Source organism: Sturnus vulgaris, chromosome 25, assembly GCF_052056855.1.
Source record: "Sturnus vulgaris isolate bStuVul1 chromosome 25, bStuVul1.hap1, whole genome shotgun sequence".
Taxonomy (NCBI): domain Eukaryota; kingdom Metazoa; phylum Chordata; class Aves; order Passeriformes; family Sturnidae; genus Sturnus; species Sturnus vulgaris.
In genome coordinates this window covers 1,763,520-1,780,044 of record NC_142267.1, presented here as the reverse complement: position 1 = coordinate 1,780,044, position 16,525 = coordinate 1,763,520, and the positions used below count along the sequence as shown (strand labels likewise).

The window sequence follows — 16,525 nt, the reverse complement described above, 5'->3', positions numbered from 1 at the left end:
CAGCACTGCTCACACCGGGTGGGGTCACTCAGCTGTCACCGGGACACGTTTTTATTCTAAACTATTTACATTCAGCCTTTCATGTTCTGAGTATTTATTAGAATATTTATATTCTAAATATTCAGCCGTGTTTATAGCCAGCTTTGGTATTTTCCAGATTCTGCACGGCCTCAGAATAGAACCAAAAATCCCCAAAAAATAAATACAGAACCCAAAAATCCCAAATAAACAAATACAGAACCAAAAATCCCAAAAAAATAAATACAGAACCAAAAATCCCAAATAAATAAATACAGAACCAAAAATCCCAAATAAATATAGAACCAAAAATCCCAGATAAATAAATACAGAACCCAAAAATCCCAAATAAATAAATACAGAACCAAAAATCCCAGATAAATATAGAACCAAAAATCCCAGATAAATACAGAACCAAAAATCCCAAAAAAATAAATACAGAACCAAAAATCCCAGATAAAGGCTCCTGAAATCCTGCATCCCCAGGAATCCTGTGGAGGAGGGTGGCCCAGAGCTTTTTTTGGAGCTGCTGCCGATTTTTATAGAAAGCAAAAAAATCCCATGGCACAGGGAGGAAGGAAAATGGGATTGCAGGGAGGAAAAATGGGATTGATCCAGGCAGGAAAAATGGGATTGCAGGGAGGAAAAATGGGATTGATCCAGGCAGGAAAAATGGGATTGATCCAGGCAGGAAAAATGGGATTATTGCAGGCAAGAAAAATGGGATTGATCCAGGCAGGAAAAATGGGATTATTGCAGGCAAGAAAAATGGGATTGATCCAGGCAGGAAAAATGGGATTATTGCAGGCAAGAAAAATGGGATTGATCCAGGCAGGAAAATGAGATTGCAGGCAGGAAAAATGGGATTGATCCAGGCAGGAAAATGGGATTGATCCAGACAGGAAAAATGGGATTACAGGGAGGAAAATGGGATTATTGCAGGCAGGAAAAGGTGATTATTGCAGGCAAGGAAAATGGAATTGCAGGGAGGAAAAATGGGATTATTGCAGGCAGGAAAAACAGGAGTGCAGGCAGGAAAAGGTGATTAATTGTAAGCAGGAAAAATTGATTGATCCAGGCAGGAAAATGGGATTGCAGGGAGGAAAAATGGGATTGATCCAGACAGGAAAATGGGATTGCAGGGAGGAAAAATGAGATTGATCCAGGCAGGAAAATGGGATTGATCCAGGCAGGAAAATGGGATTGCAGGGACGAAAAATGGGACTGCAGGGAGGAAAAGGTGATTAATTGCAGGCAGGAAAAATGGGATTTATTGCAGGAACACGTGAAGGATTCCAGCAGGGCCTCGTGTTCCCAAAACAAGCAGGGAGGGTCGGGCACACTCCCTGCAGCAGGAATAAAATTGCTATTTTATCCTCCAGGAGCAAAAATAAAACTGTGAGAAATTCGTTATTTTCTCCTCCAGGAGCAAAAATAAAACTCTGAGAAATTTGGTATTTTCTCCTCTTTGGGAGAAAGATAAAGGTCTGAGAAATTTGGGTTTTTTTTTCTTTTTTAGGAGCAAAAATAAAACTCTGAGAAATTCGTTATTTTCTCCTCCAGGAGCAAAAATAAAACTGTGAGAAATTCGGTATTTTCTCCTCTTTAGGACCAAGATAAAGGCCTGAGAAATTTGGTTTTTTTCTCCTCCAGGAGAAAGATAAGGTTCTGAAATTCTCCTCCAGGAGCAAGTGAGATTGAGAAATTTGTTATTTTCTTCTTTAGGAATAAGATAAAGCTCTGAGAAATTTGTTATTTTCTCCTCTTTCAGAGCAAAATGAAGCTCTGAGAAATTTATTATTTTTTTTCCTCTTTAGGAACAAGATAAAGCTCTGAGAAATTTGCTTTTTTTTCTCCTCCAGGAGCAAATGAACTTCTGAGAAATTTGCTTTTTTTCTCCTCCACGAACAGGATTCCCTCCGAGGGATCTGAGGGACTCTAAAGCCCTGAACTTCCCATTGTTTTTGTGGACAAAAAAGCACCAAAAAAAGCACAAAAATCACAAAATTCCTTCAAACTGGAACAGCCCTGAAAGCCCAGACCCAGCCAAGCACTAAAATTCCTTTTTCCTTCATTCCAAGAGATAAAAAATGGAAAACTGGGAGGAAAACGTGGGAGTTTCTGCCCTGCTGACATTTTTTTAATTTCAATATTTATTGCCAGTTCCTACAAGGACAAACAACAGAGCCAGGAAATGTCACAAAGTGCTCAGCTAAGGATGGTCACGAGCCACCAAAACTCTGAATAAATAAATAAAATAAAATAAAATAAAATAAAATAAAGAAAGAAATTTCCTGTCTGAGATCCTGCCTGCCCAGGATGAGATCCTCTGAGGAATTTATTCAATAAGGGGAATTCTGGAAAAATTTGGGAAATATTTGGGAAATATTTGGGAATATTTGGGAAATATTTGGGAAATATTTGGGAAGTATTTTGTCACAGCCAAAGGAGGTGGTGATTTAAGGAATCCCTGAGCAGGAATCCATGGCTGCCTGGGGATTTTGGGGTGGAAAAAGTGGAATTTTGGGTTTTTTTGGGTTTTTTTTTTGCTGCTGGCTGCCTGAGCATCACCTTACCTCCATCCAGGAGGGACCCAGGGGGACCCATCCCACTCCAGGGGCCACCTGCCAGCGGGGGCTGCAGAGAGGTGTGGCTGGCACCTAGAGGAAGGGGGACGGGAATGTGAGGGGAGATCATTGGCACAAACACAAAAAAATTAAAAAAAAAAAAAAAAATTAAAAAAAGGAAAAAAAGGGAAAAAAAAATTCTTTAAAAAAAAAAATTTGTCTGCAGCGAGACTCGGCTAAAAAAAAACCAAACAAAACCACAAAACCTAAAAAAAAAAATATTTAAAAATTTAAAAAAACAAATTTGAAAGCCAAACCGAAAAGAATTAAAAGGAAAAAAAAATAAATTAAAAGTCAAAATGAAAAGCGGAATCAAAAGGAAAAAAAAATTCAAAGCCAAAAAATATTAAAGGTCAAAATGAGAAGCAGAATGAAAAGGAAAAAAAACTTAAAAGCCAAAATGAAAAGTAGAAATTAAAGGAAAAAAATTTAAAAGCCAAAAAAAAAATTAAAGGCCAAAATGAAAAGCAGAATTAAAACTAAAAAAAAAAAAAAAAAAAAAAAATTAAGCCAATGGAATGTAAAATCTGGGGGGTAAAAGATGCTGGGGGGAAAAAAAACCCCAGAAATGGCAGAGGGGCGTTAAAATGGGGAGTTTGTGCAGCCAACTCCTGATGGCTCTGCTGGGACACACCTGGGACACACCTGGAACACACCTGGAACATCTGGGACACACCTGGGACACACACCTGGGACACACACCTGGGACACTTTGGCCACCTGGGTCACACCTGGGGTACCTGGGCCACACCTGGGCCACACCTGGGACACCTGAGCCACACACCTGAGACACCTGGGCCACACCTGGGATACACCTGGGTCACACACCTGAGCCACCTGGGTCACACCTGGGCCACACCTGGGTCACACCTGGGCCACACCTGGGCCACACCCCTGGGCCACAGCTGTGCCCTGGAGGGGGCAGGGCCCATGTGTGAGTGCCCAGAGGCCCCATGGGAGGCGACACCTGGGACAGGAATCGTTTCCCGGAGTGCCCAAGGCCCCCGGGACTCCATCCCTTCATTCTCCGTTTCCCGGGATAATCGCAGCCTTTGTCCCGAGCCCTCTGCAGCTCGGGCAGCCACAGAGCTCTCCTGGTGACCCCCAAACCCCACAAAAAGCCCCCTCCGAACCCAAAACCTTGGGATCTGCCGGGATGGACCCCCCGGCAGGAGAAATAAAAACGCCGCGGAATTTCCTGAACGATAATTCTGCATTTCTGCTGGCTCAGAGAGAGAGAGGGACAGGGAGAGAGAGAGGGACAGAGAGAGGGACAGAGAGAGGGACAGAGAGAGAGGGACACAGAGAGAGAGGGACAGAGAGAGAGAGGGACAGAGAGAGAGAGAGGGACAGAGAGAGAGAGGGGGACAGAGAGAGAGGGGGACAGAGAGAGAGGGGGACAGAGAGAGAGAGGGACAGAGAGAGAGAGAGGGACAGAGAGAGAGAGAGGGACAGAGAGAGAGAGAGGGACAGAGAGAGAGAGGGACAGAGAGAGAGAGGGACAGAGAGGGACACAGAGAGAGAGAGACTCAGAGAGAGGGACAGGGACACGGAGAGGGACAGGGACACGGAGAGGCTCAGTGTCAGCCGGAATTCTGTGGCAAGGCTCTGAGAACGGCCTGGGCAGTTCCGGGGTCTCACAGAGGCCCCAACACCGGAGACACGGGACACTGGGAGAACTGGGAGCACTGGGAGCACTGGGAGCATCGCAGTGGGAGCACTGGGAGCACTGGGAGAGCTGGGAGGGATGGGAACACTGGGAGTTACTGGGAGCGCTGGGAGAACTGGGAAGGATGGGGCATCCCACTGGGAGCACTGGGAGCATCACACTCGGAGTGCTGGGATCACTGGGAGGGATGGGATTACTGGGAGCACTGGGATCACTGGGATCGAGTACTGGGAGCACTGGGAGCACCACACTCGGAGCGCTGGGATCACTGGGAGCATTGGGAGCACTGGGAGCACTGGGAGCACTGGGAGCATTGGGAGCACTGGGAGCACTGGGATCACGGCAGGGCCGGGGATGACACTGGGATCACTGGGAGCACTGGGATCACTGGGATCGAGCACTGGGAGCACTGGGATCACTGGGATCGAGCACTGGGATCACTGGGAGCACTGGGATCACTGGGATCGAGCACTGGGAGCACTGGGATCACGGCAGGGCGGGGCTGGCACTGGGATCACTGGGAGCACTGGGATCACTGGGATCACTGGGAGCACTGGGATCACTGGGATCGAGCACTGGGAGCACTGGGAGCACTGGGATCACTGGGATCACCGGGATCACGGCAGGGCGGGGCTGGCACTTACTGCGCGGGCCGGCGCCGGCGCCGGTGTCGAAGTAGGAGAAAAGCGAATCGAGCTCGTCGGGACAGAAAAGCGAATCCCGGCGGAATTTCCGCTCCAGGGTGGCGGCTGCGGAGAGCGGGAATGCGGGATCAGCGGGGAGGACCCAGCCCCCAAAATATCCCAAATTCCTGATCTGAGCATCCCCGAGAACCCAAAATATCCCAAATTCCTGATCTGAGAGTAACTGAGAACCCAAAATATCCCAAATTCCTGATCCGAGAGTAACTGAGAACCCAAAATATCCCAAATTCCTGATCCGAGAGTAACTGAGAACCCAAAATATCCCAAATTCCTGATCCGAGAGTAACTGAGAACCCAAAATATCCCAAATTCCTGATCTGAGAGAAACTGAGAACCCAAAATATCCCAAATTCCTGATCACAGCATCCCTGAGAACCCAAAATATCCCAAATTCCTGATCTGAGAGAAACTGAGAACCCAAAATATCCCAAATTCCTGATCTGAGCATCCCTGACAACCCCAAATATCCCAAATTCCTGATCTGAGAGAAACTGAGAACCCAAAATATCCCAAATTCCTGATCTGAGAGAAACTGAGAACCCAAAATATCCCAAATTCCTGATCACAGCCATCCCTGAGAACCCAAAATATCCCAAATTCCTGATCTGAGCATCCCTGAGAACCCAAAATATCCCAAATTCCTGATCTGAGCATCCCTGAGAACCCAAAATATCCCAAATTCCTGATCACAGCATCCCTGAGAACCCAAAATATCCCAAATTCCTGATCACAGCATCCCTGACAACCCCAAATATCCCAAATTCCTGATCTGAGCATCCCTGAGAACCCAAAATATCCCAAATTCCTGATCTGAGAGAAACTGAGAACCCAAAATATCCCAAATTCCTGATCAAAATCATCCCATTTTTAGGAGTGATCCTCGTTTCCCACCTGAGGGCAGCAGGGCAGGGCAGGCGTTCATAGGAAATTGGTAAAAAACAAAATTAAAAAGTTCTAGAAACGTTATTGAAAAAATATTAAAAAATTTATAGACGGTGCATAGACATGTATAGAAAACGATAGAACATTCTAGAAAATGATAGAACATTCTAGAAAATGATAGAACATTATAGAAAATATATGTATATATGTATATGTATGTATATGTATATATATGTACAGAAAATTTTAGAAAATTATAGAAAAAATAGAAAAATTTATTTTAAATTATTAACAATTATAGATGATTATTTAAATGATAGAAAATTTACTAAAAATACGGAAAATCCATTAAAAATTATTTAAAAAATCATAAAAAATTTTAGAAAAAACATATAAAAAACCGGAAAAAATTCTAAAAACGCTATAAAAAAATTTTTAAAAATTCCTAGAAAATGCCAAAAATTTGTGAGGAGGCCCCGGGGGCCGTTCCCACCTGAGGGCAGCAGGGCAGGGCAGGCGTTCCCGGGCTCCTGGCGGAATTTCCTGCGGGCTCTGGGGGCTCTGGAGCCGCTGTTTTTCCTCTGTAATTTCTTCAGGCTCCAACGCCGGGGCTTGGCCAGCGCCTCCCCCCCCGGCAGCTTCTTCAGGAATTTCTTCTCCACGTATTTCACCTTGATCCAGGCTTCCTTATCCTGCCTGGAAATGGGGAATTGGCAGAGTTTGGTCACAGCAGCCATGGGGGGGATGACTAAAATTCCGATTTCTACAACTTTAAAATGAAGCATTTTAAGGTTTCTGAGAGAACTGGATTTACCCAAAACCACCATGAGAAAATGGAGTTGCTGCTCTGGGGGGTTTTGTCCACCTGAAGCCTAAAATTCCAATTTCTGCAATTTTAAATGAAGTATTTGGAGGTTTCTAAAAGAATTGGGTTTGCCCAAAATCACCGTGAGGAGATGGAGTTGTTCCTCTGGGGGGTTTGGTCCATCTGAGACCCAAAATTCCAATTTCTGCAATTTTAAAATGAAGTATTTGGAGGTTTCTGATGGAATTGGGTTTGCCCAAAATCACCGTGAGAAAATGGAGCTGCTGCTCTGGGGGGTTTGGTCCATCTGAAACCCAAAATTCCAATTTCTACAGCCTTAAAATGAGGCATTTTCAGGTTTCTGAGGAAATTGGATTTGCCCAAAACCACCTGCTTTTCCATGGATTTTGGAGCTCTGGGGGATCCCTGAACCCCCTTTTCCATGGATTTTGGAGCTCGGGGGAATCCCTGAACCCCCTTTTCCATGGATTTTGGATCTCTGGGGATCCCTGAACCCCCTTTTCCATGGATTTTGGGGCACTGGGGATCCCTGAACCCCCTTTTCCATGGATTTTGGAGCTTTGAGGATCCCCGAACCCCCTTTTCCATGGATTTTGGGGCTCTGGGGATCCCTGAACCCCCTTTTCCATGGATTTTGGATCTCTGGGGATCCCTGAGCCCCCTTTTCCATGGATTTTGGATCTCTGGGGATCCCTGAGCCCCCTTTTCCATGGATTTTGGAGCTCTGGGGGATTCCTGAACCCCCTTTTCCATGGATTTTGGATCTCTGGGGATCCCTGAGCCCCCTTTTCCATGGATTTTGGATCTCTGGGGATCCCTGAGCCCCCTTTTCCATGGATTTTGGAGCTCTGGGGGATTCCTGAACCCCCTTTTCCATGGATTTTGGGGCACAGCTCACCTGGAGCTCCCTGCTGTTGGTTTCTTCAGCCCCAGCTCCTCGCACTGAGCCTCGTAAATCTGGTTCATGGTGCTGTTGCCCAGCTCACACATCAGCTGGAAGTGAAATTCCAAGATCAAAGCCTCACGGGGAGGAATTTCCCCCCCTTCCCAAGGAATTCCTGCATTCCCAGGATTTCCCCCAGGCTGGTAAAATCCAGCACTCACTTTGAGCAGCTCTGGCTCCCAGGAATCCAGCGTGAGGGATCGGACCTTGGAGCAGTGAACACCCAGGCTCCTGTTGGGCCAAGAGGAAGGAAATCCAAGGATTATTGGAATTCCACAATCCCAGAACTTCCCTAACGAGGTTGGGCCAGTCTTTAAGGAGCTCTCTGTGCAGATGGAGCTGAACCAGGGGGTACAGGGACAATTCCTACGGGATCAGTCGGCACAAACACGGCACCAGCTGCAATTCCAGCTCGGCCAATTTCCTGGAATTCTGCATCCTGCATCCCTGGGAGAGCATCCTGCACTCCATCCCTGGGATTTTCCATGGAATCCTGCACTCCATCCCTGTCCCTTTTCCATGGAATCCTGCACTCCATCCCTGGGATTTTCCCTGGAATCCTGCATTTCATCTCTGTCCCTTTTCCCATGGATTTTCCCCAGGAATCCTTCACCCCATCCCCGCCCCTTTTCCCATGGATTTTCCCTGGAATCCTTCACTCCATCCCTGTCCCTTTTCCCATGGATTTTCCCCGGGATCCTTCACTCCATCCCCATCCCTTTTCCCTGGGATTTTCCCCGGGATCCTTCACCCCATCCCCATCCTTTTTCCCTGGGATTTTCCCAGGAATCCTTCACCCCATCCCCGCCCCTTTCCCATGGATTTTCCCCGGGATCCTTCACCCCATCCCCATCCCTTTTCGCATGGATTTTCCCCTGGAATCCTTCACTCCATCCCTGTCCCTTTTCCTCCGGATCCTTCACTCCATCCCCATCCCTTTTCCCAGGGATTTTCCCCAGGAATCCTTCACTCCATCCCCATCCCTTTTCCCATGGATTTTCCCAGGAATCCTTCACTCCATCCCCATCCCTTTTCCCTGGGATTTTCCCCGGAATCCTTCACCCCATCCCCATCCCTTTTCCCAGGAATCCTTCACTCCATCCCTGTCCCTTTTCCCCGGGATCCTTCACTCCATCCCTGTCCCTTTTCCCTGGGATTTTCCCCCAGATCCTTCACCCCATCCCTGCCCCTTTTCCCATGGATTTTTCCCTGGAATCCTTCACCCCATCCCCGCCCCCTTTCCCTGGGATTTTCCCCAGGATCCTTCACTCCATCCCCGCCCCTTTTCCCATGGATTTTCCCCGGGAATCCTTCACCCCATCCCTGCCCCTTTTCCCATGGATTTTCCCCGGGATCCTTCACCCCATCCCCGCCCCTTTTCCCATGGATTTTCCCCGGGAATCCTTCACCCCATCCCTGCCCTTTTCCCATGGATTTTCCCCAGGAATCCTTCACCCCATCCCTGCCCTTTTCCCATGGATTTTCCCCAGGAATCCTTCACCCCATCCCTGCCCCTTTTCCCATGGATTTTCGCCGGGATCCAGCCCCCAGCAGCACCTGTGGATGCCGGAGCACTCGATGCACAGCAGGATGCCCAGGTTGATGCTGGCCCAGCGAGGGTCTGGCTGCCCGCAGTCACAGCACTGCTCATTGCCAGGGATGCTCTGCACCCTCTGCAGGATTGTTTCCCCTTTCCCACCACGATCCCGGGAATCCGTGGCCGAGTCGATGCTGCTGGTGGAGGGGGAGGCTGTTCTGTCCAGCCTCTGCAGGGAAAAGCAAAAAAATCAGGATAAGAACAGCTCTGACAGGCCTGGAGGAGAGCAAACCTGGCTTAGTTTGACGCCTTGGAGTGGCTCTGAATGAGGGGGATGAAACCTTAGGATTTTAGATTTTGTATTTTTTACCTTGGGAGTTTTTAAAAAAATATTATTATATTTATTTCTTTAGTGTAGAACTCTAAACTCCCTGTGCAGTGTGAGCTGCAGCTTTCCCGTTTTAATCAGACAAAACAATTTCTCTCCAGGCCTGGGAATCAAGGACACCTCACTGCCTCAGGCCCCGAGAAATGTAAAAAACATTTTTTACATAAACTGAGAGGGGCAAACTTGGAGTAAATTCCTTCATCACCTGAAGCTGTAATTGGAGGAATAATCCCTGATATGTAAATAAACCAAATTTATAATTGTCTGAAAAAATCCTGACCATCATCCACCTTGGGTGTAACCTTCAAGGTGTATCCATCAAATATTTAATAAACACCCACTTTTATTCTCTTAATCTTGTTCTGGCAGCCACTGCAAGGCACCCAGGTGATGAAGGGAGCAGGGAATTCTGCATTTTCCATGGTTACAAAGTAAAGATGTGCCCAAAAGTTTCAACCATGTGTTAAAGCAGCTGGGGCAGTGATCCTCATCTCTGGGGGAGATTATCTCCTGTTCATGTTCCAGCTGTTAAAAATCAGGTGAGACAATGTTCTTTATCTTGCCCACAGCCCATCCTCCCTCCAGGAGATCTCTCCTGTTCATGGCCATGCAGTCCCAGGGCAGGGCTGATCAAATTCCATCATCCCATTGGGAGATGCTCCAGCCAGGGCAGGAGCCGAGCATTTCCTACCCAGATCAAAGGGGAGATTTGGAACACCTAGATAAAAACTGAGATTTGGAACACCAAAACAGCCCTAGCCCACTGGATCCCAGAGGACAAGAGCTCCCAGAATTTTCTACAGGATCCCTCCTGGGAGGTGTCAGGTTGTTATTCTGACTCTGGCAGTGCTTTTCTTTTCTACTATTGCATGAATTTTTTTTTTTTTTTTTTACTTTTTCCTATTAAATTGTATTTCTGACTTGAACTCTCCCCGTGGGTTTGCTGTCAGTCCAGCACAGCCCCTCACCTCGATGTAGTAGCTGTCAGGGCTCTCTCTGTAGGCAGAGGCAATGCTGGCTTGGACTGCCTGGATCCAGGCCTGGCGCAGCTTCTCCGAGTCAGCCTGCAGCATGCAGCTCCTGGGAAAGCCAAAAAACACCCTGGGGGTTTGGGGACAGCCAAAAAACACACCCTGGGGGTTTGGGGACAGCCAAAAAACATCCTGGGTGTAGCCAAAAAACACCCTGAGTGTTTGGGGACAGCCAAAAAACATCCTGGGTGTAGCCAAAAATCATCCTGGGGGTTTGGGGACAGCCAAAAAACATCCTGGGTGTAGCCAAAAATCATCCTGGGGGTTTGGGGACAGCCAAAAAAACATTCTGGGTGTAGCCAAAAAACACCCTGAGTGCTTGGGGACAGCCAAAAAACACCCTGGGTGTAGCAAAACACTACCCTGAGTGTAGGCAAAAATCATCCTGGGTGTTTGGGGGCAGCCAAAAAACACCCTGGGTGTAGCAAAAAACATCCTGAGTGTTCAGGAGAGCAAAAAACATCCTGGGTGTAACAAAAAATCACCCTGGGAGTCAAAAAATACCCTGAGTATTTGAGGAGAGCCAAGAAAAATCACCCTGGGTGTTCATGGAGAGCCAAAGAACCACCCTGAGTGTAGCCAAAAAACATCCTGGGTGTTTGGGGAAAGCCAAAATAAACATCCTGGGTGTAACAAAAAATCACCCTGGGGGTAAAAAAAAAAAAAAAAAAGGGTATTTGGGGAGAGCCAAGAAAAATCACCCTGGGTGTTCATGGAGAGCCAAAAAAACATCCTGGGTGTAGCCAAAAAAACACCCTGGGTGTTTAGGGAAAACCAAAAATCATCCTGGGTGTAACAAAAAAATCACCCTGGGAGTCAAAAAAACCCTGGGTATTTGGGGAGAGCCAAGAAAAATCACCCTGGGTGTTCAGTAGAGCAAAAGAACCACCCTGAGTGTAGCCAAAAAAACATCCTGGGTGTAGCCAAAAAATCATAAAAATCATCCTGGGTGTTTGGGGAAAGCCAAAAAATCATCCTGGGTGTTTGGGGAAAACCAAAAAATCATCCTGGGTGTAACAAAAAATCATCCTGGGTGTTTGAGGAGAGCCAAAAATCATCCTGGGTGTTTGGGGAGAGCCAAAAAATCATCCTGGGTGTTTGGGGTGAGGCTGCTCCTCTTCATCCTCAGCACAGGTATCGATTGCAGTGGGGCAGAAATGAACCCCATGAATTCGGGGTGTTCCCTTTCCAAACTTTCCAGATAAAAATGAACCCTGCAAGGTTGGGCTGTTCCCTCTCCTACCCCAGGAAAAAAAAATTAAGGGTTGGGGCGTTCCCTCTCCAACACCTTCCAGGTGAAAATTAATTCCAAAAGTTCGGGGTGTTCCTTTTCCAACCCCTTCAGGTAAAAATTAATCCCAAAAGGTCGGGGTGTTCCCTCTCCAACACCTTCCCAGGTAAAAATTAATCCCAAAAGTTCGGGGTGTTCCCTCTCCAAACCTTCCAGGTGCAAATTAACCCCTTAATTAAAATTAATTAAGGTTGGGCAGCCAGAGGTGTTCCCAATCCCAACCCTCCAGGCAGATCTGGAAGCTGTTTTTAAAAGCTGGGCATTATGTATGAAGTATAAATTATCAATATAAATAATAAAATGGAATACGCCATATAAAAAAAAATAAAATAAATATAATTAAACAATCAGATGATGCCTGAGGAGCTCCCCAGGGATTCTGGCACCTCCCAGCCAAAATTCAGCAGCCCAGGGAGCCCCGAACTCACTTGGTGGGGGAGACGACCTCAAAGCAGAATCTCCTCTCGATGTCCTCGCAGGGTTTGACCGTGCAGAGCCTCAGGTCCTCCACCACCACGGTCAGGACATCCTGGGGGGACACGGGGGGGCTTGGGGGGGCCTTGGGGACACTTTGGGGGCTCCCTGGGGCTGGGGAAAGGTTGGGAAACTCCTGCCCCGACCATGCAAGCTCGTTCCCAAATCCTCCAAACTCCAAAAATCCTGCCCAAACCCTCCAAATCCTGCCCAAACCCTCCAAAGTTCTGCCCAAATCCTCCAAATTCTGCCCAAATCCTCCAAAATTCTTCCCAAATCCTCTGAATTCCCTCCTGCCTGAAACCCTTCAAATCCCTTCCCCAACCCCCCAAAATTCCTTCCCAAATGTCCCAAACTCCTTCCCAAATCCTCCAAACTCCAAAAATCCAACCCAAGCCCTCCAAAGTTCTGCCCAAACCCTCCAAAATTCTTCCCAAATCCTTCAAATTTCCTCCTGCCTGAAACCCTTCAAACCCCTTCCCCAACCCTCCAAAATTCCTTCCCAAATGTCCCAAACTCCTTCCCAAATCCTCCAAACTCCAAAAATCCTGCCCAAACCCTCCAAATTCTGCCCAAATCCTCCAAAATTCTTCCCAAATCCTTCAAATTTCCTCCTGCCTGAAACCCTTCAAACCCCTTCCCCAACCCTCCAAAATTCCTTCCCAAATCTCCCAAACCTCTTCCCAAATCCTCCAAACTCCAAAAATCCAACCCAAGGCCTCCAAAGTTCTGCCCAAATCCTCCCAATTCCCTCCTGCCTGAAACTTCGAACTCCTGCCCAAACCCTTCAAATTAATTCCTAAATCTTCCAAACTTCCTCCTGCCTGAAACCCTTCAAGCTCCTTCCCAAATCCCCCAAAATTCCTTCCCAAATCTCCCAAACCCCTTCCCAAATCCCCCAAATTCCTGCCAGTCCTTCCAAACTCCTTCCTGCCCAAACCTTCCAAATTCCTGCTCAAATCCTACTAAAGTCCCTGCTACCCAAAACCTCCAAAATTCTTCCCAAATCCTCCAAATTCCTCCTGCCTGAAACTTCAAACTCCTGCCCAAACCCCTGAAACTCCTTCCCAAATCCCCCAAATTCCTTCCCAAATCCTCCAAATTCCTGCCCAAATCCCCCAAATTCCTGCCCAAATCCCCCAAATTCCTGCCCAAATCCCCCAAACTCCTTCCCAAATCCCCCAAACTCCTTCCCAAATCCCCCAAATTCCTTCCCAAATCCCCCAAACTCCTTCCCAAATCCTCCAAATTCCTTCCCAAATCCCCCAAATTCCTTCCCAAACTCCTGAAACTCCTTCCCAAATCCCCCAAATTCCTGCCCAAATCCCCCTAATTCCTGCCCAAATCCCCCAAATTCCTTCCCAAATCCTCCAAATTCCTGCCCAAATCCCCCAAACTCCTTCCCAAATCCCCCAAAATTCCTTCCCAAATCCTCCAAAACTCCTGCCCAAATCCCCCAAACTTCCTCTTTTCCAAACCCCCCCAAACTCCTGACTGAATCCAAATAAATAATTACTTAATAAATAATTATTTAATTAACTTTTGCCGCCCTTTCCCAACACTGGAGCAAATAAATAATTACCTAACAAATAATTACCTAATAACGAATTATTTAATAAATAACTATTTCATAAACATTTGCTGCGCTTTTTTCAATCCTGGATCAAACAAATAATTACCTAATAACTAATTACCTAATAACTAATTACCCAATAACTAATTATTTAATAAACATTTGCTGTGCTTTTTTCCCAACACTGGAGCAAATAAATAATTACCTAATAACGAATTATTTAATAAATAACTATTTAATAAACATTCGCTGCGCTTTTTTCAATCCTGGATCAAACAAATAATTACCAAATAACTAATTACCTAATAACTAATTACCTAATAACTAATTATTTAATAAACATTTGCTTCTCTTTTTGCAACCCTGGAGTAAATAAATAATTACCTAATAACGAATTATTTAATAAATAACTATTTCATAAACATTTGCTGCGCTTTTTTCAATCCTGGATCAAACAAATAATTACCTAATAACTAATTACCTAATAACTAATTACCTAATAACCAATTATTTAATAAACATTTCCCCTTTCCCAGCCCTTGCCGTCCCCTCCCACCCAAACCCCGAATCCCCGCACGATTCCCCAGCCCAAGCAGCTCATTAACGGAGCACTTAATTGACTAATTAATTCATTAATTAAGCCCTCGGTGACTCCCCCGGGGCAGCCCCGCTGACCTTGAGCTTTTTCTGGTAGACGAGTTGGCTGTTCTGGATGGAGAACCATCTCCTGGGGGGGACAGACACACGGACACACGTTGGGCAATGAGCTAATTAATTCATTAATTGCTTCAATGAGCTGTCTGTGCACAGAAATTAAAAAAAATTAAAAAAACCAAGCGTGGAATTGGGGATTTCTGGAGGGGCTGGGTAAGAATTTATTTCTCTTTGAGGATTTCCCCCCCAGCGCTGAGGAGATTCCGGAGGGATTTAAAATAATTTTTTAATTATTATTAATAATTATTATTATTATTATGAAGCTCCAATTCCGAGCTCGTTTTTTTAAATTTTTTTTTTTTTTCATTTCCCCCCGTGCAAATAAAAGCGATTTCTGTGCGTTAGCAGCTCCTTGAAGCAATTAATGAATTAATTGATGTAATTTTATCCAATTCCGAGGCCTCGCTGGATGCCCCCGCACGGATCCCGTGCAGAGCCAGAAAAAAATGTGGGGACACCGAGCACACAAAGATCGACATTGCTGGAAATGCACTCAAATCCCTCGAGATTGCTATAAATGCACCTGAATTCCTCAAAAATTTCTATCAATGCACCTGAATTCCACAAAAATTTCTATCAATGCACCTGAATTCCTCAAAAATTTCTATCAATGCACTTTAATTCCTCAAAAATTTCTATAAATGCACCTCAATTTTTCAAAAATTTCTATAAATGCACCTGAATTCCTCAAAAATTTCTATAAATGCACCTCAATTCCTCAAAATTGTTATAAATGCACTTTAATTCCACAAAAATTTCTATAGATGCACCTCAATTTTTCAATATTGCTATAAATGCACTTTAATACCTCTAAATTTCTATAAATCCACTTAAATTCCTCAAACATTTTTATAAATGCACCTGAATTTTTCAATATTGCTATAAATGCACTAAAATTCCTTGAAATTTCTATAAATGCACCTGAATTCCTCAAAAAGTTTTATAAATGCACCTGAATTTTTCAATATTGCTATAAATGCACTTAAATTCGTCGAAATTTCTATAAATGCACTTAAATTCCTCAAAATTTCTATAAATGCACTTTAATTCCACAAAAATTTCTATAACTGCACCTCGATTTTTTAATATTGCTGGAAATGCACTTTAATTCCTCGAAATTTCTATAAATCCACTTTAATTCCTCAAAAATTTTTATAAATGCACCTGAATTTTTCAATGTTGCTGGAAATGCACTTTAATTCCTCAAAATTTCTATAAATGCACCTGAATTCCTCAAAAATTTCTATAAATGCACCTGAATTTTTCAATATTGCTGGAAATGCACTCAAATTCCTCGAAATTTCCATAAATGCACTCAAATTCCTCAAAAATTTTTATAAATGCACCTGAATTTTTCAATATTGCTATAAATGCACTTAAATTCGTCGAAATTTCTATAAATGCACTTAAATTCCTCAAAAATTTCTATAAATGCACCTGAATTTTTCAATATTGCTGGAAATGCACTCAAATTCCTTGAAATTTTTATAAATGCACTCAAATTCCTAGAAATTTCTATAAATGCACTTTAATTCCTCAAAAATTTCTATAAATGCAGCTCAGTTTTTCAATATTGCTATAAATGCACTTTAATTCCTCGAAATTTATATAAATCCACTTTAATTCCTCAAAATTTCTATAAATGCACCTGAATTTTTCAATATTGCTGGAAATTCACTTTAATTCCTCGAAATTTCTATAAATGCACCTGAATTCCTCAAACATTTTTATAAATGCACCTGAATTTTTCAATATTGCTATAAATGCACTAAAATTCCTCGAAATTTCTATAAATGCACTTTAATTCCACAAAAATTTCTATCAATGCACCTCGATTTTTCAATATTG

General features: G+C 44.7%; 1 protein-coding gene across 1 annotated transcript in view; it reads right to left on the bottom strand.

Moving 5' to 3' along the window:
• Positions 1 to 16,525, bottom strand: part of ACAP3 (ArfGAP with coiled-coil, ankyrin repeat and PH domains 3) — a 77,727-nt gene that overhangs the window by 11,694 nt on the left and 49,508 nt on the right. The window contains exons 12-19 of the mRNA XM_088178717.1: positions 14,639 to 14,690; positions 12,345 to 12,445; positions 10,563 to 10,674; positions 9,227 to 9,435; positions 7,831 to 7,900; positions 7,625 to 7,719; positions 6,394 to 6,596; positions 4,959 to 5,063 (exon numbers count right to left, since the gene is read on the bottom strand). Of these exons, the coding sequence (XP_088034843.1) occupies positions 4,959 to 5,063; positions 6,394 to 6,596; positions 7,625 to 7,719; positions 7,831 to 7,900; positions 9,227 to 9,435; positions 10,563 to 10,674; positions 12,345 to 12,445; positions 14,639 to 14,690 (947 nt within the window). The remainder of the gene's footprint in view (positions 1 to 4,958; positions 5,064 to 6,393; positions 6,597 to 7,624; positions 7,720 to 7,830; positions 7,901 to 9,226; positions 9,436 to 10,562; positions 10,675 to 12,344; positions 12,446 to 14,638; positions 14,691 to 16,525) is intronic.